The sequence below is a fragment of the Ranitomeya variabilis genome, chromosome 4, assembly GCF_051348905.1.
Source record: "Ranitomeya variabilis isolate aRanVar5 chromosome 4, aRanVar5.hap1, whole genome shotgun sequence".
Taxonomy (NCBI): Eukaryota; Metazoa; Chordata; class Amphibia; order Anura; family Dendrobatidae; genus Ranitomeya; species Ranitomeya variabilis.
Genome location: NC_135235.1, coordinates 7758895 through 7781946, shown reverse-complemented (window position 1 = coordinate 7781946; position 23052 = coordinate 7758895). Strand labels below are relative to the sequence as shown.

The following is a 23052-nucleotide window of genomic DNA, read 5'->3' as shown; positions in this document are numbered from 1 at the left end:
GCGGTGGCGGGGTCTTCAGCCCCAAGCTATTCAGGGGCTGTCACTGCTGGGGGTAGTAGTGCGCCCTTGTCTGGTGACCCTGAGGATGGTGACTTGCAACAGCGCTTCCTGGACGCCCTGAGGAGAGGGGAGAGTTCTATCAATGTAGAGGGGAGGGAGGTTGATCTGTCTTTCTGGATAGAGAGACACGGTCTTTCCGCCTTCCGAGATAGAGGGGCAGAGACTGTCTGGTCTCTGCCGACACCGGGGCAGAGGAGTAACCGTAGGAACGTGGCCTGTCTCCAGTGGGTAAGCAAGGATGCCTGTCCTGATCGGTCAAAGGTTGCTGAGCTCCTGCTGGGGATGGGCTTCGTGGCATATGACATCTTTGCCTTGATCCATCCCTATGGGACCTCCTACTTCGATGTCAGCTTCGTGAGACCGGAGGGCCTTCAGCTTTTCTGGTCTCGCCATGAGCTGGCTCGGGGTCGCCCCGAATGGCAGGGTTTCCACACTGTAGCAATATCCCGCCAGAATTCGGTCAGGAAGGTGACCGTTTTGACCAGTAACGAGTCACTTTCCTGTGTCGACATCTCCACATGGGTTGGACGATATGGCGACATCGTCGGTATTCCTGAAAAGACCCTCGACGAGCATGGTATATGGTCAGGAGCCTGGACCTTCATGGTGAAATTGAAGGTTTCAGGAAACACCGTTACCCATATCCCTTCCTCAACATTTTTGGGGAGGGACAGGATCTTGATTTTCTACCGGGGGCAGCCTAAGGTCTGTCACAGGTGCGGCAGCCCCACACACTTCAGTGCGCAGTGTACCACCCAGAAATGCGCACTGTGTGGGGACCTTGGCCATCTTGCTGCTACTTGTGGCAGGATTAGGTGTAACTTGTGTGGTGTCCTCGGTCACCCGTTCAGTCGCTGTCCGCGGTCCTTTGCCAATGCGGTCCTGAAAACGGCGAGTGCGGGACAGGCGAAAGCCGGGACTAATCTCGCCGGTGAAGGGACCAGCAGAGGCAGAGGAGGCAGGTAACCGGTGAGGAGCAGGCTGCCGCCATCCAATATCAGGCGGCAGGAGCAGCGCCATGGGAACAGGGGGCAGGGAGTAATGACCCTAAACTCTGACCCGGGTGCTTCACTTGCAGCTGAGGATCCTAAAGACGGTGAATTGAATGAGGAAGTCAAGAGACTTGAAAGGGAGGAGCAAAAGGACGCCATGTCTGCCCAGGAACCTTCATCCGGTGACAGTCTGGATGAGGGAGAGGGGGAGTGGTCACAGCAAAAGAAAAAGGGTAACAGGAAAACAACTAAGGATAAGAGGGGGTCCGGGCCTCGAGCCTCCTCCTTGGAGTGCGACCCCTCTGACTCCGTAGCCCTGATCCAGGTGCCATTGGAAGGTCCAGCCGCCCCCCCTCTGGTGGATCTCTCTAACCGGTTCCGGGCCCTCCAGGACTCCCCTCCAGAGGGGGGCGATGGGGACCCGGGGCCTGAGGTTGCGGACAACGTTGTTGGGGCTCAGGAGGTCGCTGGGTCTTCTTCTCAGGGGGCAAATACAAAGCCTTCTGGGGGGGGGACTAACTCAGGACCACCAGACAAGTGCCAGAGTGTATGTAAGGAGAGAATGGATGAGTCTGTTTGTCTTAAGCGCACTAAAAACTCATCATTGTCAGAGGAAGAGGGTGAAACTGTTGGGGGTGGGAAGAAAAAGGCTATCTAATTCAATCAATCATGATGGCGGCACCCACCCCGTTGACGCTGGCAACCATTAATGTTGCCAGCATAAAGTCAGAAGCGGCAAGGTACACGGCCTTTCATTTTCTCGGCCAACTTGACGCCGACATTTTGTTTTTGCAGGAGACCAGGTTGACCGACCTATCAACCATGCATAAAGCAAGGCGGGAGTGGAGGCACGGGCCCTCCTACTGGTCTCTTGCGGCCGAGCCGTATAGCGGGGTGGCGGTCCTTTTTAAGACCGCAGCGGTTGAATGCAGACGATTGATCGAGTTAGAAATGGGGAGATGCTTGATCCTAGATGTCTCCATGGGGGGACAGGAGCTTCGGCTCATTAACATCTACGGTCCCCAGTCCAAGTGGGACCGCAAGTGTCTCTTCATGAAGATCAAACCTTACTTATTTTCGAGTCGGCAGGTGGTCTTTGGAGGGGATTTCAACAACGTCACGAGACCCTGTGATAGAGGAGGTTCCGGAGACCGGATGGCTTACGATTGCGTCGCGCTAAATAGGATAGTAAGTGAGGCACGCCTGGTGGATGTCCACATCCGGCACAACACAGGCCACGCGGGGTTCACCTTTTTTAGAGGTAGTCAGTGCAGGTCTAGGTTAGACAGGTTTTATTTGAAGGAGGAGGCCGTTTCCTCGCCGTTGTCGGTTGTGGAGTTGGAATTCTCCGATCACTGTTTGATTATGTTTTCTCTGAGCGTTACAGAGACTCCTTGGATGGGAAGAGGTTATTGGAAGCTGAATTCGTCACTCCTTGAGGAAGAAGCTGTAAGACGGTCCTTTGAGGAATTTCTTCAGAGCCAGGTACCGCTGCTGGGCCTAAGTAACACTAAGTCTGAGTGGTGGGAGATGTTCAAACATCGGGTGGCGAGATTCTTCTGGCAACTCTCGAACCTCAGAAGCCTGAACCGGGATCGCCTGTATCAGAGCCTGAGGAGGAAACTCGAGCATCTTGTCTCGACTGGGGGTAGCCGCGAGGTGATCTCCAGTGTGAAATCCTTGCTAAAGAGGTGTCAGTACGATAGGCACGCATCTTTGGTTTTTTAGAGGGACTACGGGAAGTACTACTCACCTGACCCTTACAGAAGCTGCAAGATGTCAGTGAATAGTAAGATAGTGACAGGGCTGATGGACAGTACGGGATCCCTGAGAAGGTCCAGATCAGGGATCTTGGAGGTCGTCAGTTCATACTACTCGCACCTCTTGGGAAGGAAGGAACTGGATCATGACAGGATGTCGGCTTTCCTGGCTGAAGCTGTTCCTGAACCAGGGGCTGACCTCTCGCTGGGCGGTTTGGCAGAAGCGATCAAAGAAGAGGAAGTGAGACTGGCGATCGATGGGCTCCGGCCCAAAAAATCGCCAGGTCCGGATGGCTTAACATCCGAGTTCTTTAAGACCTTTAGGGACTCTTTGGTCCCCCTCTTGACTCAGGTGTTTAATGAGTGTCTCTCCTCGGGCACTCTGCCGAGATCATTAAGGAGGTCGGCTTTGATCATTTTGCCAAAGGGTAAGGACCCGTCACGCATTGAGAATTGGCCTCCCATATCACTTCTCAATGTGGACAGGAAGGTTTTGGCTAAGATACTCTTCAATAGGCTGGTGAAGTTTGCACCGCGGCTCCTTTCGGAGGCCCAGCACTGTTGTGTTCCTGGCCGTAGCACTTTCAGTGCTGTTCTGGGTGTCCGAGAGGCCGTGGAGCGGGGCAGGGCGGGCCTTTGGAAGGGGTTCTTGCTGACCCTGGATCAGGCAAAAGCCTTTGATCGGGTCGACCACGAGTACCTCTGGTCCACTCTTTTGAGGTATGGTCTGCCTGGAGGGTTTGTGGACTGGCTTAAGACCTTGTATGCAGGGGCTGAGACTTTCCCTCTGGTAAACGGGTGGATTGGACAACCTTTCGGGGTGGGATCTGGTGTCCGCCAGGGCTGCCCTCTTAGTCCTTTGCTTTACGCGTTTGCGATCGATCCCTTCCTCAGAAGGGTTGATTGTGGACCGTTGGCGGGGGTGAGGATGGGTGGGTTGGTGCCAGAGGCTATCCTGAGGGTAGTGGCCTACGCGGACGACGTTACTGTCTTTGTTTCTTCGCAAGAGGAGGCGATGGTGGTGATGTCAGAAGTGGAGAGCTACTCGGAGGCATCCGGGTCCAAGGTCAACCAGGACAAGTGTGAGAGTCTCTGGCTGGGGATCCCACGTTTGATCTTCCGGACACCCTCCCCGAACCCCAAGAACATGCCAAAGTCCTAGGCATTGAATTTGGCCAGGGTGATTACCCCACGAAAAACTGGGAAGGCAGAATCAAGGGTGTCGCCCAAAAAGTGGACCAATGGAAGGGTTGGTCTTTGACCCTGAGGGAAAGGGTTGACCTGTGCAAAGCTTTCCTGCTCCCCTTGTTAATCTACCTGGGCAGCGTCTGTGTCTTGCCGGAGCCTCTCTGGACACGGGTCTACAGTCTGTTCTTCCAGATGTTATGGGGGAATAGACTAAACCTAGTCAAACGGGAGGTCACTTATCGCACGAGGAGACTAGGGGGGTTGAATATGGTAAGCCCCGTGGTGTTCCTAGTGAACACCTTTTTGAAAGTTAACGTGGCAAACCTCTGGAAAGAGAGGGCTCCTCCGTGGGTATTCTCCTGCAAGGGATGGTTTCAGCCTTTCTTCCAGGAATGGGAGACAGGGGGAAGATTGAAGGATCTTCGCACACCGCACGGGCATCTCCCGGCTTATGTTACCCCGGTTCTGAAGATGATGCGCCGGTGGGGTCTGGGAATGTGGGAAGTGAGGTCCCTCCCGAGGAAACTCCTCGACATGCGGGTCTTGCTTTCGCATTTTCAGAGACCATTGGTCCTCAAGGACTGCCCGAGTCGGGATCTAGAGGTTGGGTTAAGTTTGTTAAATTCTAGCAGGATCCCCAAGAAGTATTGGGACTTGACTTGGCGCTGCTTCCAAGGTAAGTTGTATGTGAGGGACAATTTGAAGCACAGGAGCTCCGTGGACAGGAATTGTCCCCGTGAGGCTTGTGCTACCATGCTGGAAAGCATGGAGCACTTCCTGCTTCATTGTCCCTTTAATACAGAGGTGTACAACAGGGTGGGCGCTTCCATTGGTTGGCCGCGGCTGGCCACTCTGTCCTATGCCGAGTGGGCCTATGGAGCATTCAGAGACCTCGGGAGAAGGGACCGAGTCACTTTATTCTTAGTCAGCGCAGTGGTCAGGTACTTCACGTGGAACGCACGAGTTTTAGTTACGACGCAGAGTAAAATCCTCCGTGTAGATGAAGTTGGTAGCAGCATCCTAGGTGCCCTGGTGAAGGTGCGTTCTCTGGAGTGCGAAAGACTGGGTGCCCGGAGGGCGGCCCATCTCTGGAGGGGTTTCTCCTTCGGGGTGCCTTAGTCCGTTAGCGCTCCTATATCCTGGTGGTGGGCTGATGTCTTTACACCCTAGGTTTTTGTTTTGTATTTCTGTTCCCTGAATAGAAGGTTTGCAGGCATCGAACTTGAGCCTTGGGTGGTGAGTATGTAGGTTGTGTTCTGTGATGTTGGTTTTTGTATATATTGTATATAGTGTATTGTATATATTGTATATAGTGTGTATAATAGAGGGTCTTAGTTAGGTTGGGTGGGGGGATTGGGGGGTTCAACGGCGGTGATAAGAGACTGATCTGGCCTGGCCCAGGCCCCGTCTGGGGAAAAACTTTGGGGCCTGATCCTAGCTCGGATAATTCCTGAACTTTGTGGCCAGAGCTGGATCAGGGGTGGCGGGATAGTTAGAGTAGGTGTGTGTGTGTGTGTGTATATATATATATATATATATATATATATATATTTAAAATAAATAAATAAATAAAAAAAAAAATAAAAAAATAAATGAAAATATAATTAAAAAAAAAAAAAAAATGTGTTAATGTTGTACACTGTATTGTATTTAGGTTTGTTGTGGGGTGAATGTGGTGGTGTAAGGGGGGGCTGTAAGGTAAGGCAGTGGGACCAGTAGGGTTTTGTTGTGTTTGCGGTGTTGTATAATATTTGGTTTAGTATAATAGTATAATGTGTTTATAGTGTATACATTGTATATAATATTGTAGATAGGACGGTGTGAATGTAGTTGGGGTTGTATATAGTAGTATGAATGAAGCTGGGCCGGGGGTCTTATATGATTTTATACTATTTATTATGTAAAATTTTTACAGGGGTATTCATGTAGTAATGAGTATTTTGTTTGTTGTCCTTTAGTTTTGCTTTATTTTTATTGGAATTTTTCTTTCTCGTCCCTGATTTTGTAGGTCATGAACTTTCTCCATTTTGGTTCCATTTCTGGTTTATTTCTTTGTGATTTTTGTCGTTTGTTGTCGTCTGATTGGAGCTTTGTTCTTATGTTTTGTTCTGTTGTGTTTTATTTGTAATGTATCTTATTTATTGTCATGTAAAGGATTTTTATTTTATTTAATAAAAGACCTGGAGGATAAGACACGATGTAACAGCAGAATAGTGAGTGCAGCTCCGGAGGTGACAGGAGGATGACACGATGTAACAGCAGAATAGTGAGTGCAGCTCTGGAGGTGACTGGAGGATAAGACATGTCTTACTCTTGCAGGGAGATCGATCCTCGTGTGATGGAGGTTGTGTCTTTATGGGATATCACTTGGATCCCTCCACATCAATATCTGGGAATTACTACTTCATGACTAGAGGAGAGTCACCATTTTCAGGTAATTAAAGGGCACCTGTCACCTGGTACGACGCTATGGACCTGCAGATACGGGGTTAATGTGCAGCGTTACTGAGCTGTCGCATGCAGCCGATCGCTGCGGGGGACAATGAGCCATATCGGCCGGCAGCGCTCCGTGTGTAGAGAAGCGGATGAAACCCCCCACAGCCGGGACTGACAGCCGGACCCCTGTATACACGGAGCGGTGACGGAACCAGCGCCGCCCCCGTCACTGACACCAGAACAGCTCAGTAACGCTGCACATTAACCCCGTATCTGCAGGTGCATAGCGTCGTATCTGGGGACAGAGCAAGATGTAAACGTGGTTCATTCTGCACCCCTCAATACTCGGGGGATGAGCCCCTCTTACCTCCCGGTGTCGGGGTCTGGATCTCGCTCCCTCCGTCCCCCATTATTTGGTTGTTCCCTCTGTATTGGAGGATGAGCCCCTCTTACCTCCTGGTGTCGGGGTCTGGATCTCGCTCCCTCCGTCCCCCATTATTTGGCTGTTCCCTCTGTATTGGGGGATGAGCCCCTCTTACCTCCCGGTGTCGGGGTCTGGATCTCGCTCCCTCCGTCCCCCATTATTTGATTGTTTCCTCTGTATTGGGTGATGAGCTCCTTTTACCTCCCGGTGTCGGGGTCTGGATCTCGCTCCCTCCGTCCCCCATTATTTGGTTGTTTCCTCTGTATTGGGGGATGAGCCCCTCTTACCTCCCGGTGTCGGGGTCTGGATCTCACTCCCTCCGTCCCCCATTATTTGGTTGTTCCCTCTGTATTGGGGGATGAGCCCCTCTTACCTGCCAGTGTCGGGGTCTGGATCTCGCTCCCTCCATCCCCCATTATTTGGTTGTTCCCTCTGTATTGGGGGATGAGTCCCTCTTACCTCCCGGTGCCGGGGTCTGGATCTTGCTCCCTCCGTCCCCCATTATTTGGTTGTTTCCTCAGTACTCGGGGGATGAGCCGCTCTTACCTCCCGGTGTCGGGGTCTGGATCTCACTCCCTCCGTCCCCCATTATTTGGTTGTTCCCTCTGTATTGGGGGATGAGCCCCTCTTACCTCCCGCTGTCCGGGTCTGGATCTCGCTCCCTCCGTCCCCCATTATTTGGTTGTTTCCTCAGTACTCGGGGGATGAGCCGCTCTTACCTCCCGGTGTCGGGGTCTGGATCTCGCTCCCTCCGTCCCCCATTATTTGGTTGTTTCCTCTGTATTGGAGGATGAGCCCCTCTTACCTCCTGGTGTCGGGGTCTGGATCTCGCTCCCTCCGTACCCCATTATTTGATTGTTTCCTCTGTATTGGGGGATGAGCCCCTCTTACCTCCTGGTGTCGGGGTCTGGATCTCGCTCCCTCCATCCCCCATTATTTGATTGTTTCCTCTGTATTGGGGGATGAGCCCCTCTTACCTCCTGGTGTCGGGGTCTGGATCTCGCTCCCTCCGTACCCCATTATTTGATTGTTTCCTCTGTATTGGGGGATGAGCCCCTCTTACCTCCTGGTGTCGGGGTCTGGATCTCGCTCCCTCCATCCCCCATTATTTCATTGTTTCCTCTGTATTGGGGGATGAGCCCCTCTTACCTCCCAGTGTCGGGGTCTGGATCTCGCTCCCTCCGTCCCCCATTATTTGGTTGTTTCCTCTGTATGGGGGATGAGCCCCTCTTACCTCCTGGTGTCGGGGTCTGGATCTCGCTCCCTCCGCCCTCCATTATTTGGTTGTTCCCTCTGTATTGGGGGATGAGCCCCTCTTACCTCCCGGTGTCGGGGTCTGGATCTCGCTCCCTCCTTCCCCCATTATTTGGTTGTTTCCTATGTATTGGGGGATGAGCCCCTCTTACCTCCCGTGTCGGGGTCTGGATCTCGCTCCCTCCATCCCCCATTATTTGGTTGTTTCCTCTGTATTGGGGGATGAGCCCCTCTTAGCTCCCGGTGTTGGGGTCTGGATCTCGCTCCCTCCGTCCCCCATTATTTGGTTGTTCCCTCAGTACTCGGGGGATGAGCCCCTCTTACCTCCCGGTATCGGGGTCTGGATCTCGCTTCCTCCGTCTCCCATTATTTGATTGTTTCCTCTGTATTGGGGGATGAGTGTTAGGATCTGGTGGCCTAGGAGCAGCATGAGACATACTCTGGAGAAGGTGGTATCTGTACTGACCGCGGACCCTGAACTTAACACCGCAACTAGAAGTAGCCGTGGGATGTACCTACTGATCCTAGACACCTCGACACAGCCGGAGGACTAATTAACCTTATAGATAGAAAAGGGAAAACTATCTCGCCTCAGAGAAAATCCCCCAAAGGATAGGCAGCCCCCCACAAATATTGACTGTGAGAGGAGAGGAAAAAACATACACAGGCTGAAAACAGGATTTAGCAAAGGAGGCCAATCTAGCTAAATAGGAAAGATAGGACAGAGAACTGTGCGGTCAGTATTAAAATACTGGAAAATATCCACCACAGAAAATATAAAAAACTCCACATCTAAGTAAAGACATGGAGGGTATATCTGCCTCTCCAGAGATTCCAGCTTGACTGCATAAATCATTACACAGATTAAGCTGGACAAGAAAAAACATGAAATGAACTGAACAATGAGGCCCACAAAATGTGGGCTGCAAAACAAGCAGGACTTATCTTGGTGAAAAGACCAGGAAGCAGGAGAAACCATGAAGGGATGTGAATCCTCCAGAAACAATGGACAACTGGCACTGACTAAAGGGTGAAACCAGACTAAATAGCCCAGTCCAGAGTGGACACACCTGATATCTGCTGTGAAGGACAGACAGCAGCGCTACCACTTATAACCACCGGAGGGAGCCCAAGAACAGAATTCACAACAGTACCCCCCCCCTTGAGGAGGGGTCACCTAACCCTCACCAGAGCCCCCAGGCCGATCAGGAGGAGCCAAATGGAAGGCACGAACCAAATCGTCAGCATGAACATCAGAGGCAACAACCCAAGAATTATCCTCCTGGCCATAACCCTTCCACTTGACAAGATACTGAAGCTTCCGCCTTGAAAAACAAGAATCCAAGATCTTCTCAACAACATACTCCAACTCCCCATCAATCAACACCGGGGCAGGAGGATGAACAGAGGGAATGACGGGTACCACATATTTCCGCAACAAAGATCTATGAAAAACATTGTGGATGGAAAAAGGGGCTGGAAGGGCCAAACGAAAAGACACTGGATTGATAATCTCAGAAATCCTATAAGGACCAATAAACCGAGGCTTGAACTTAGGGGAAGAAACCTTCATAGGAACATGACGGGAAGACAACCAGACCAAATCCCCAACCCGAAGCCGGGAACCCACACGCCGCCGACGATTAGCAAAACCCTGAGCCTCCTCCTGAGACAACACCAAATTGTCCACAACATGAGCCCAAATTTGCTGCAACCTGTCAACCACAGAGTCCACCCCAGGACAATCAGAAGGCTCAACCTGCCCTGAAGAAAAACGAGGATGAAACCCAGAATTACAAAAGAAAGGTGAAACCAAGGTAGCAGAACTAGCCCGATTATTAAGGGCAAACTCGGCCAATGGCAAGAAAGCCACCCAATCATCCTGATCGGCAGACACAAAGCATCTCAAATAAGTTTCCAAAGTCTGGTTAGTTCGCTCAGTTTGGCCATTTGTCTGAGGATGAAATGCAGAAGAAAAAGACAAATCAATGCCCAGCCTAGCACAAAAGGCCCGCCAAAACCTGTAAACAAACTGGGAACCTCTATCGGACACAATATTCTCCGGAATGCCATGCAAACGAACCACATGCTGAAAAAACAATGGAACCAACTCAGAAGAGGAAGGCAATTTAGGCAAAGGTACCAAATGAACCATCTTAGAAAACTGGTCACAAACCACCCAGATAACTGACATCCTCTGGGAAACCAGAAGATCCGAAATAAAATCCATAGAAATATGCGTCCAGGGCCTCTCAGGGACCGGCAAAAGCAACCCACTGGCGCGTGAGCAGCAAGGTTTGGCCCACGCACAAGTCCCACAGGACTGCACAAAGGAACGCACATCCCGTGACAAAGAAGGCCACCAAAATGACCTACTAACCAAATCTCTGGTACCAAAAATCCCAGGATGGCCAGCCAACACAGAACAGTGAACCTCAGAAATCACTTTGCTAGTCCATCTGTCAGGAACAAACAATTTCCCCACTGGACAGCGGTCAGGTTTATCAGCCTGAAATTCCTGAAGAACCCGTCGTAAATCAGGGGAGATGGCAGAAAGAATCACCCTCTCCTTCAGAATGCCGACCGGCTCAAGGACCCCAGGGGAATCAGGCAAATAACTCCTAGAGAGGGCATCAGCCTTAACATTCTTAGAACCCGGAAGATACGAGACAACAAAATCAAAACGGGAAAAAAACAGGGACCATAGGGCCTGTCTAGGATTCAGCCGTTTGGCAGACTCGAGGTAAATCAGATTCTTATGATCGGTCAAGACCACAATACGGTGCTTGGCCCCCTCAAGCCAATGTCGCCACTCCTCAAATGCCCACTTCATAGCTAACAACTCACGATTACCGACATCATAATTGCGTTCCGCAGGCGAAAACTTTCGAGAGAAGAAAGCACACGGTTTCATCAAGGAACCATTAGAATTCCTCTGAGACAAAACGGCCCCTGCCCCAATCTCAGAAGCGTCAACCTCAACCTGAAAAGGAAGAGAAACATCCGGCTGACGCAACACAGGGGCAGAAGTAAATCGGTGTTAAAGCTCCTGAAAGGCAGAAACGGCCGCAGAGGACCAATTCGTCACATCAGCGCCTTTCTTCGTCAAATCGGTCAGGGGTTTAACCACACTGGAGAAGTTGGCAATGAAACGGCGATAAAAATTAGCAAAGCCCAAAAATTTCTGAAGGCTCTTCACGGATGTAGGCTGGATCCAATCATGAATGGCCTGAACCTTAACCGGATCCATTTCTATAGAAGAGGGAGAAAAAATGAAGCCCAAAAAAGAAATCTGTACTCCAAAGAGGCACTTAGACCCCTTCACAAACAAGGCATTATCACGAAGGATCTGAAATACCATCCTGACTTGTTTCACATGAGACTCCCAATCATCCGAAAAAATCAAAATATCATCCAAATATACAATCATGAATTTATCAAGATAATTCCGAAATATATCATGCATGAAGGACTGAAACACAGATGGAGCATTAGAGAGTCCGAATGGCATCACAAGATATTCAAAATGGCCCTCGGGCGTATTAAACGCAGTTTTCCATTCGTCGCCCTGCTTAATACGAACAAGATTATATGCCCCTCGAAGGTCAATCTTAGTAAACCAACTAGCCCCCTTAATCCTGGCAAACAAATCAGAGAGCAAAGGCAAAGGGTATTGGAATTTGACCGTGATCTTTTTCAAGAGGCGATAATCAATACAGGGTCTCAAGGAGCCATCCTTCTTGGCAACAAAAAAGAAACCTGCTCCCAATGGAGAAGAAGATGGCCGAATATGCCCCTTCTCCAAAGACTCCTTAACATAACTCCGCATGGCGGCATGTTCTGGCACAGACAGATTGAAAAGTCGGCCCTTAGGGAACTTACAGCCTGGAATCAAGTCAATAGCACAATCACAGTCCCTATGCGGTGAAAGGGAACTGGACTTGGGCTCATCAAAAACATCCTGGAAATCTGACAAAAACTCAGGAACTTCAGAAGAGGGGGAGGAGGAAATTGACATCAAAGAAATGTCATCATGAACCCCCTGACAACCCCAACTAGTCACAGACATAGATTTCCAATCCAAGACCGGATTATGCACCTGTAACCATGGAAACCCCAGCACAATAGCATCATGCAGATTATGCAACACCAGAAAACGACAATCTTCCTGATGGGCTGGCGCCATGCACTTGGTTAGCTGTGTCCAAAACTGAGGTTTATTTTTAGCCAATGGTGTAGCATCAATGCCCCTCAAAGGAATAGGACTCTGCAAAGGCTGCAAGGGGAAACCACAACGCCTGGCAAATTCTAAGTCCATTAAATTTAAAGCGGCGCCTGAATCCACAAATGCCATGACAGAGAATGACGATAATGAGCAGATCAGGGTCACAGATAACAGAAATTTAGGTTGTACAGTACTGATGGTAACAGAACTAGCGATTCTCTTGACACGCTTAGGGCAATCAGAAATAACATGAGCAGAATCGCCGCAGTAAAAACACAACCCATTCTGACGTCTGAATCCTTTTCGTTCAGCTCTAGACACAATCCTATCACACTGCATAGGCTCAGGACTCCGCTCGGAAGACAATGCCATAGTGTGCACAACTCTGCGCTCACGCAAGCGCCGATCAATTTGAATGGCCAGAGACATAGAATCACTCAGACCAGCAAGCGTGGGGAACCCCACCATAACATCTTTAACGGATTCAGAAAGACCCTTTCTGAAAATTGCCGCCAAAGCATCCTCATTCCATTTAGTCAACACAGACCATTTTCTAAATTTCTGGCAATATGATTCTGCCGCTTCTTGACCCTGACACAGGGCCAACAAGGTTTTCTCAGCATGATCCACTGAATTAGGTTCATCATACAATAACCCAAGCGCCTGAAAAAAGGAATCTACATTAAGCAACGCCGGATTCCCAGGTTCCAGGGCAAATGCCCAATCCTGGGGGTCGCCACGCAACAGAGATATGACAATTTTAACCTGCTGGATGGGATCACCAGAGGAACTGGGCTTCAGAGCAAAAAACAGTTTACAGTTATTTTTAAAGCTCAGAAATTTAGACCTGTCCCCAAAAAACAGATCAGGAGTTGAAATTCTAGGCTCTAAAACCGGAGTCTGCACGATATAATCAGAAATACCCTGTACTCTAGCAGCAAGTTGATCCACACAAGAAGCCAATCCCTGAACATCCATGTCAGTGCCAAACTCCTGAGCCACCAAGAGGTAAAGAGGGAAGAAAAAACACAACAGAGTACAGAAAAAAAAATGGCTCAGCACTTTCTTTCCCTTCTTCTGAGATGCGGTTAACTCATTGTGGGCCAGTTGTACTGTTAGGATCTGGTGGCCTAGGAGCAGCATGAGACGTACTCTGGAGAAGGTGGTATCTGTACTGACCGCGGACCCTAAACTTAACACCGCAACTAGAAGTAGCTGTGGGATGTACCTACTGATCCTAGACACCTCGACACAGCCGGAGGACTAATTAACCCTATAGATAGAAAAGGGAAAACTATCTCGCCTCAGAGAAAATCCCCCAAAGGATAGGCAGCCCCCCACAAATATTGACTGTGAGAGGAGAGGAAAAAACATACACAGGCTGAAAACAGGATTTAGCAAAGGAGGCCAATCTAGCTAAATAGGAAAGATAGGACAGAGAACTGTGCGGTCAGTATTAAAATACTGGAAAATATCCACCACAGAAAATATAAAAAACTCCACATCTAAGTAAAGACATGGAGGGTATATCTGCCTCTCCAGAGATTCCAGCTTGACTGCATAAATCATTACACAGATTAAGCTGGACAAGAAAAAACATGAAATGAACTGAACAATGAGGCCCACAAAATGTGGGCTGCAAAACAAGCAGGACTTATCTTGGTGAAAAGACCAGGAAGCAGGAGAAACCATGAAGGGATGTGAATCCTCCAGAAACAATGGACAACTGGCACTGACTAAAGGGTGAAACCAGACTAAATAGCCCAGTCCAGAGTGGACACACCTGATAACTGCTGTGAAGGACAGACAGCAGCACTACCACTTATAACCACCGGAGGGAGCCCAAGAACAGAATTCACAACAATGAGCCCCTCTTAGCTCCCGGTGTCGGGGTCTGGATCTCGCTCCTTCCGTCCCCCATTATTTGGTTGTTTCCTCTGTATTGGGGGATGAGCCCCTCTTACCTCCCGGTGTCGGGGTCTGGATCTCGCTCCCTCTATCCCCCATTATTTGGGTGTTTCCTCTGTATTGGGGGATGAGCCCCTCTTACCTCCCGGTGTCGGGGTCTGGATCTCGCTCCCTCCATCGCCCATTATTTGGGTGTTTCCTCTGTATTGGGGGATGAGCCCCTCTTACCTCCCGGTGTCGGGGTCTGGATCTCGCTCCCTCCGTCCCCCATTATTTGGTTGTTCCCTCTGTATTGGGGGTTGAGCCCCTCTTACCTCCCGGTGTTGGGGTCTGGATCTCGCTCCCTCCGTCCCCCATTATTTGGTTGTTCCCTCTGTATTGGGGGTTGAGCCCCTCTTACCTCCCGGTGTTGGGGTCTGGATCTCGCTCCCTCCGTCCCCCATTATTTGGTTGTTTCCTCTGTATTGGGGGATGAGCCCCTCTTACCTCCCGGTGTCCGGGTTTGGATCTCGCTCCCTCCGTCCCCCATTATTTGATTGTTTCCTCTTTATTGGGGGATGAGCCCCTCTTACCTCCTGGTGTCGGGGTCTGGATCTCGCTCCCTCCGTCCTCCATTATTTGATTGTTTCCTCTGTATTGGGGGATGAGCCCCTCTTACCTCCCGTGTTGGGGTCTGGATCTCGCTCCCTCCGTCCCCCATTATTTGGTTGTTTCCTCTGTATTGGTGGATGAGCCCCTCTTACCTCACGGTATCGGGATCTGGATCTCGCTCCCTCCGTCCCCCATTATTTGGTTGTTTCCTCTGTATTGAGAGATGAGCCCCTCTTACCTCCCGGTGTCGGGGTCTGGATCTCGCTCCCTCCGTCCCCCATTATTTGGTTGTTCCCTCTGTATTGGGGGATGAGCCCCTCTTACCTCCTGGTGTCGGGGTCTGGATCTCGCTCCCTCCGTCCCCCATTATTTGGTTGTTCCCTCTGTATTGGGGGATGAGCCCCTCTTACCTCCTGGTGTCGGGGTCTGGATCTCGCTCCCTCCGTCCCCCATTATTTGGTTGTTTCCTCTGTATTGGGGGATGAGCCCCTCTTACCTCCCGGTGTCGGGGTCTGGATCTCGCTCCCTCCGTCCTCCATTATTTGGTTGTTTCCTCTGTATTGGGGGATGAGCCCCTCTTACCTCCCGGTGTCGGGGTCTGGATCTCGCTCCCTCCATCCCCCATTATTTGGGTGTTTCCTCTGTATTGGGGGATGAGCCCCTCTTACCTCCCGGTGTCGGGGTCTGGATCTCGCTCCCTCCATCGCCCATTATTTGGGTGTTTCCTCTGTATTGGGGGATGAGCCCCTCTTACCTCCCGGTGTCGGGGTCTGGATCTCGCTCCCTCCGTCCCCCATTATTTGGTTGTTCCCTCTGTATTGGGGGTTGAGCCCCTCTTACCTCCCGGTGTTGGGGTCTGGATCTCGCTCCCTCCGTCCCCCATTATTTGGTTGTTCCCTCTGTATTGGGGGTTGAGCCCCTCTTACCTCCCGGTGTTGGGGTCTGGATCTCGCTCCCTCCGTCCCCCATTATTTGGTTGTTTCCTCTGTATTGGGGGATGAGCCCCTCTTACCTCCCGGTGTCCGGGTTTGGATCTCGCTCCCTCCGTCCCCCATAATTTGATTGTTTCCTCTTTATTGGGGGATGAGCCCCTCTTACCTCCTGGTGTCGGGGTCTGGATCTCGCTCCCTCCGTCCTCCATTATTTGATTGTTTCCTCTGTATTGGGGGATGAGCCCCTCTTACCTCCCAGTGTCGGGGTCTGGATCTCGCTCCCTCCGTCCCCCATTATTTGGTTGTTTCCTCTGTATTGGGGGATGAGCCCCTCTTACCTCCCGGTGTTGGGGTCTGGATCTCGCTCCCTCCGTCCCCCATTATTTGGTTGTTTCCTCTGTATTGGGGGATGAGCCCCTCTTACCTCCCGGTGTTGGGGTCTGGATCTCGCTCCCTCCGTCCCCCATTATTTGGCTGTTTCCTCTGTATTGGTGGATGAGCCCCTCTTACCTCCCGGTGTCGGGGTCTGGATCTCGCTCCCTCCATCGCCCATTATTTGGGTGTTTCCTCTGTATTGGGGGATGAGCCCCTCTTACCTCCCGGTGTCGGGGTCTGGATCTCGCTCCCTCCGTCCCCCATTATTTGGTTGTTCCCTCTGTATTGGGGGTTGAGCCCCTCTTACCTCCCGGTGTTGGGGTCTGGATCTCGCTCCCTCCGTCCCCCATTATTTGGTTGTTCCCTCTGTATTGGGGGTTGAGCCCCTCTTACCTCCCGGTGTTGGGGTCTGGATCTCGCTCCCTCCGTCCCCCATTATTTGGTTGTTTCCTCTGTATTGGGGGATGAGCCCCTCTTACCTCCCGGTGTCCGGGTTTGGATCTCGCTCCCTCCGTCCCCCATAATTTGATTGTTTCCTCTTTATTGGGGGATGAGCCCCTCTTACCTCCTGGTGTCGGGGTCTGGATCTCGCTCCCTCCGTCCTCCATTATTTGATTGTTTCCTCTGTATTGGGGGATGAGCCCCTCTTACCTCCCAGTGTCGGGGTCTGGATCTCGCTCCCTCCGTCCCCCATTATTTGGTTGTTTCCTCTGTATTGGGGGATGAGCCCCTCTTACCTCCCGGTGTCGGGGTCTGGATCTCGCTCCCTCTGTCCCCCATTATTTGGTTGTTCCCTCTGTATTGGGAGATGAGCCCCTCTTACCTCCCGGTGTCGGGGTCTGGATCTCGCTCCCTCCGTCCCCCATTATTTGGTTGTTTCCTCTGTATTGGGGGATGAGCCCCTCTTACCTCCCGGTGTTGGGGTCTGGATCTCGCTCCCTCCGTCCCCCATTATTTGGTTGTTTCCTCTGTATTGGTGGATGAGCCCCTCTTACCTGCCGGTGTCGGGGTCTGGATCTCGCTCCCTCCGTCCCCCATTATTTGGTTGTTTCCTCTGTATTGGGGGATGAGCCCCTCTTACCTCCCGGTGTCGGGGTCTGGATCTCGCTCCCTCCGTCCCCCATTATTTGATTGTTTCCTCTGTATTGGGGGATGAGCCCCTTTTTCCTCCCGGTGTCGGGGTCTGGATCTCGCTCCCTCCGTCCTCCATTATTTGATTGTTTCCTCTGTATTGGGGGATGAGCCCCTCTTACCTCAGGGTATCAGGGTCTGGATCTCGCTCTCTCCGTCCCCCATTATTTGGTTGTTTCCTCTGTATTGGGGGATGAGCCCCTCTTACCTGCCGGTGTCGGGGTCTGGATCTCGCTCCCTCCGTCCCCCATTATTTGGTTGTTTCCTCTGTATTGGGGGATGAGCCCCTCTTACCTCCCGGTGTCGGGGTCTGGATCTCGCTCACTCCGTCCCCCATTATTTGGTTGTTTCCTCTGTATTGGGGGATGAGCCCCTCTTACCTCCCGGTGTCGGGGTCTGGATCTCGCTCCCTCCGTCCCCCATAATTTGATTGTTTCCTCTGTATTGGGGGATGAGCCCCTCTTACCTCCTGGTGTCGGGGTCTGGATCTCGCTCCCTCCGTCCCCCATTATTTGGCTGTTCCCTCTGTATTGGGGGATGAGCCCCTCTTACCTCACGGTATCGGGGTCTGGATCTCGCTCCCTCCTTCCCCCATTATTTCGCTGTTCCCTCTGTATTGGGGGATGAGCCCCTCTTACCTCCTGGTGTCGGGGTCTGGATCTCGCTCCCTCCGTCCCCCATTATTTGGTTGTTTCCTCTGTATTGGAGGATGAGCCCCTCTTACCTCACGGTGTCGGGGTCTGGATCTCGCTCCCTCCGTCCCCCATTATTTGGTTGTTTCCTCTGTATTGGGAGATGAGCCCCTCTTACCTCCCGGTGTCGGGGTCTGGATCTCGCTCCCTCCGTCCCCCATTATTTGATTGTTCCCTCTGTATTGGGGGATGAGCCCCTCTTACCTCACGGTATCGGGGTCTGGATCTCGCTCCCTCCGTCCCCCATTATTTGGTTGTTTCCTATGTATTGGGGGATGAGCCCCTCTTACCTCCCGGTGTCGGGGTCTGGATCTCGCTCCCTCCGTCCCCCATTATTTGGTTGTTCCCTCTGTATTGGGGGATGAGCCCCTCTTTCCTCCTGGTGTCGGGGTCTGGATCTCGCTCCCTCCGTCCCCCATTATTTGTCTGTTTCCTCTGTATTGGGGGATGAGCCCCTCTTACCTCCCGGTGTCGGGGTCTGGATCTCGCTCCCTCCGTCCCCCATTATTTGTCTGTTTCCTCTGTATTGGGGGATGAGCCCCTCTTACCTCCCGGTGTCGGGGTCTGGATCTCGCTCCCTCCGTCCCCCATTATTTGGTTGTTTCCTCTGTATTGGGGGATGAGCCCCTCTTACCTCCCGTGTTGGGGTCTGGATCTCGCTCCCTCCGTCCCCCATTATTTGGTTGTTTCCTCTGTATTGGGGGATGAGCCCCTCTTACCTCCCGTGTTGGGGTCTGGATCTCGCTCCCTCCGTCCCCCATTATTTGGTTGTTTCCTATGTATTGGGGGATGAGCCCCTCTTACCTCCCGTGTCGGGGTCTGGATCTCGCTCCCTCCATCGCCCATTATTTGGTTGTTTCCTCTGTATTGGGGGATGAGCCCCTCTTACCTCCCGTGTCGGGGTCTGGATCTCGCTCCCTCCATCCCCCATTATTTGGTTGTTTCCTCTGTATTGGGGGATGAGCCCCTCTTACCTCCCGGTGTCGGGGTCTGGATCTCGCTCCCTCCATCCCCCATTATTTGTCTGTTTCCTCTGTATTGGGGGATGAGCCCCTCTTACCTCCCGGTGTCGGGGTCTGGATCTCGCTCCCTCTGTCCCCCATTATTTGGTTGTTCCCTCTGTATTGGGGGATGAGCCCCTCTTACCTCCCGGTCTTGGGGTCTGGATCTCGCTCCCTCCGTCCCCCATTATTTGGTTGTTCCCTCTGTATTGGGGGATGAGCCCCTCTTACCTCCCGGTGTTGGGGTCTGGATCTCGCTCCCTCCGTCCCCCATTATTTGGTTGTTTCCTCTGTATTGGGGGATGAGCCCCTCTTACCTCCCGGTGTCGTGGTCTGGATCTCGCTCCCTCCGTCCCCCATTATTTGGTTGTTTCCTCTGTATTGGGGGATGAGCCCCTCTTACCTCCCGGTGTTGGGGTCTGGATCTCGCTCCCTCCGTCCCCCATTATTTGGTTGTTTCCTCTGTATTGGTGGATGAGCCCCTCTTACCTCCCGGTGTCGGGGTCTGGATCTCGCTCCCTCCGTCCCCCATTATTTGGTTGTTTCCTCTGTATTGGGGGATGAGCCCCTCTTACCTCCCGGTGTCGGGGTCTGGATCTCGCTCCCTCCATCCCCCATTATTTGGTTGTTTCGTCTGTATTGGGGGATGAGCCCCTCTTACCTCCCGGTATCGGGGTCTGGATCTCGCTCCCTCCGTCCCCCATTATTTGGTTGTTCCCTCTGTATTGGGGGATGAGCCCCTCTTTCCTCCTGGTGTCGGGGTCTGGATCTCGCTCCCTCCGTCCCCCATTATTTGTCTGTTTCTTCTGTATTGGGGGATGAGCCCCTCTTACCTCCCGGTGTCGGGGTCTGGATCTCGCTCCCTCCGTCCCCCATTATTTGGTTGTTCCCTCTGTATTGGGGGATGAGCCCCTCTTACCTCCCGGTGTCAGGGTCTGGATCTCGCTCCCTCCGCCCCCCATTATTTGGTTGTTTCCTCTGTATTGGGGGATGAGCCCCTCTTACCTCCCAGTGTGGGGGTCTGGATCTCGCTTCCTCCGCCCCCCATTATTTGGTTGTTTCCTCTGTATTGGGGGATGAGCCGCTCTTACCTCCCGGTGTCGGGGTCTGGATCTCGCTCCCTCCGTCCCCCATTATTTGGTTGTTTCCTCTGTATTGGGGGATGAGCCCCTCTTACCTCACGGTGTCGGGGTCTGGATCTCGCTCCCTCCGTCCCCCATTATTTGGTTGTTTCCTCTGTATTGGGGGATGAGCCCCTCTTACCTCCCGGTGTCGGGGTCTGGATCTCGCTCCCTCCGTCCCCCATTATTTGGTTGTTTCCTCAGTACTCGGGGGATGAGCCCCTCTTACCTCCCGGTGTCGGGGTCTGGATCTCGCTCCCTCCGTCCCCCATTATTTGGCTGTTCCCTCTGTATTGGGGGATGAGCCCCTCTTACCTCCCGGTGTCGGGGTCTGGATCTCGCTCCCTCCGTCCCCCATTATTTGGATGTTCCCTCTGTATTGGGGGATGAGCCCCTCTTACCTCCCGGTGTCGGGGTCTGGATCTCGCTCCCTCCGTCCCCCATTATTTGGTTGTTCCCTCTGTATTGGGGGATGAGCCCCTCTTACCTCCTGGTGTCGGGGTCTGGATCTCGCTCCCTCCGTCCCCCATTATTTGATTGTTTTCTCTGTATTGGGGGATGAGCCCCTCTTACATCCCGGTGTCGGGGTCTGGATCTCGCTCCCTCCGTCCCCCATTATTTGGGTGTTCCCTCTGTATTGGGGGATGAGCCCCTCTTACCTCACGGTATCGGGGTCTGGATCTCGCTCCCTCCGTCCCCCATTATTTGGCTGTTCCCTCTGTATTGGGGGATGAGCCCCTGTTACCTCACGGTATCGGGGTCTGGATCTCGCTCCCTCCGTCCCCCATTATTTGGCTGTTCCCTCTGTATTGGGGGATGAGCCCCTCTTACCTCCCGGTATCGGGGTCTGGATCTCGCTCCCTCCGTCCCCCATTATTTGATTTTCCTCTGTATTGGGGGATGAGCCCCTCTTACCTCAGGGTATCGGGGTCTGGATCTCGCTCCCTCCGTCCCCCATTATTTGATTTTCCTCTGTATTGGGGGATGAGCCCCTCTTACCTCAGGGTATCGGGGTCTGGATCTCGCTCCCTCCATCCCCCATTATTTGGTTGTTCCCTCTGTATTGGGGGATGAGCCCCTCTTACCTCAGGGTATCGGGGTCTGGATCTCGCGCTCTCCGTCCCCCATTATTTGGCTGTTCCCTCTGTATTGGGGGATGAGCCCCTCTTACCTCAGGGTATCGGGGTCTGGATCTCGCTCCCTCCATCCCCCATTATTTGATTTTCCTCTGTATTGGGGGATGAGCCCCTCTTACCTCAGGGTATCGGGGTCTGGATCTCGCTCCCTCCATCCCCCATTATTTGATTTTCCTCTGTATTGGGGGATGAGCCCCTCTTACCTCAGGGTATCGGGGTCTGGATCTCGCTCCCTCCGTCCCCCATTATTTGATTTTCCTCTGTATTGGGGGATGAGCCCCTCTTACCTCAGGGTATCGGGGTCTGGATCTCGCTCCCTCCATCCCCCATTATTTGATTTTCCTCTGTATTGGGGGATGAGCCCCTCTTACCTCAGGGTATCGGGGTCTGGATCTCGCTCTCTCCGTCCCCCATTATTTGGTTGTTTTCTAATCTTGCTTTCTTTATGTCTCAGCTGAAGGTCAGTGACTGATTTCCTCTGGAGACGAGTGGCGCCCCTGGAGGCTGGAGGCCGTAGTGCAGCATCATGTCCGGATTATGGAGATGAAGATTATATTCTGTCTGACAATAATGTAAAATAAAATCTGCCTCCGACGTCACCAGATCTGGTGTGTGGTTAATTACTAGGGGGTCTTGTATATTGCATGTCGCCGTGGGTCAGCAGCAGCCGATATTACTTAGGAGGTCCAGCAAACACCAGCGGTCGGCTCCATCTCTCTGCAGCAGCTTTTATTTTTGCTTTTTTTTTCAGTATATTTAGTAGAACCTGGAAACAGTCAGCAAGCAGGCACATTCTTCATTTTTCGTATTACTTGTATCCTGCTGTAACCAGGCTGTGTGTTCGGGGGTCAGCAGATTTGGATAGCGGATTTATGTGAACCACTAATTCAAGCCCCTGCCACAAGCTCATTAACCCATACATACCTGGTCGGGCATTAGGCATTGCCATAATAATAATAATCTTTATATAGCGCCAACATATTCCGCAGCACTTTACAGTTTAACCAGGGGCGTAACAACAGTCCTGCGGGCCCCGGTGCGAACTTTTGAATGGGGCCCCCCCCCCAAAAAAAAAAAAAATGATATACAGACACACGCATACAATGTTAAACTAAGAAGTAAATATCTATTGCAAAAAAAACATTTCCGAAAGATAAGAAAAAAGTGTTGTAAACAACAGCTTACCCTCAAAAGATGAACTTTCATGTTGCATCCCCTAAAAAGAAAAGATTGTAAGGAAAATTAGCTGACAGTCTAATACATTACCTGGAAATTAAGTTTACATGTTAAGAATTTTTACCTACAGAAATTGGTTTTTCAGTCAGTGCTGGTCATGCTTCTTAACCAAAGCGGAACAACATAAAAACGGTTTCAAAGAATCAACTCGAACAAATGCTTAAAACGGCAAACTGTGTTCAAACAGGAACGTAATAAAACGCAATATGAATATTCTTGTCACTGTAGAAAAGGAAATGGGAACATTTATTAATTTAAATGCTTTTTGCAATTGTTGATTGCCTGCCTTCTTTGTATGATGCTTTTGTGGTACCATTCTCAAATGGTAAAGGTATTTTTTTTTTTATTAACAAGCTTAAATGCTTTATTAAATAGATTGATGCTTGCTGAAATGCCAGCCCTCCTGCATCACACTGTATGGGACAAAGCATTCAATGTGTCTGTGGGGTGATGGCTGTTCCTGCCTCTGTTTTTAACTACACTTTGCATATTCTTTGAATTTTCAATGAACAGCTATTTAGTAGTTTTCTGCAGGTTTGAAGAAAGAGTAAGAGGACATGGTGGATATAAACTGTTATAAAAGTTAAACA

At 51.5% G+C, this 23052-nt stretch overlaps 1 protein-coding gene across 4 annotated transcripts in view; it reads left to right on the top strand.

Annotated features, from left to right (window-relative positions):
- Positions 1-21827, top strand: part of LOC143768313 (pancreatic lipase-related protein 2-like) — a 131988-nt gene extending 110161 nt beyond the window's left edge. For 2 of the 4 annotated variants that reach the window (XM_077257007.1, XM_077257008.1), the window contains 2 exons: positions 6320-6434; positions 21681-21819. In XM_077257007.1, the coding sequence (XP_077113122.1) occupies positions 6320-6434; positions 21681-21694 (129 nt within the window). In that variant the 3' untranslated portion in view covers positions 21695-21819. Of the gene's footprint in view, positions 1-6319; positions 6435-21680 lie in introns of all 4 variants that reach the window. The other 2 variants (XM_077257004.1, XM_077257006.1) reach the window with 2 other exon arrangements.
- The last annotated feature ends 1225 nt before the right edge of the window (positions 21828-23052 follow it).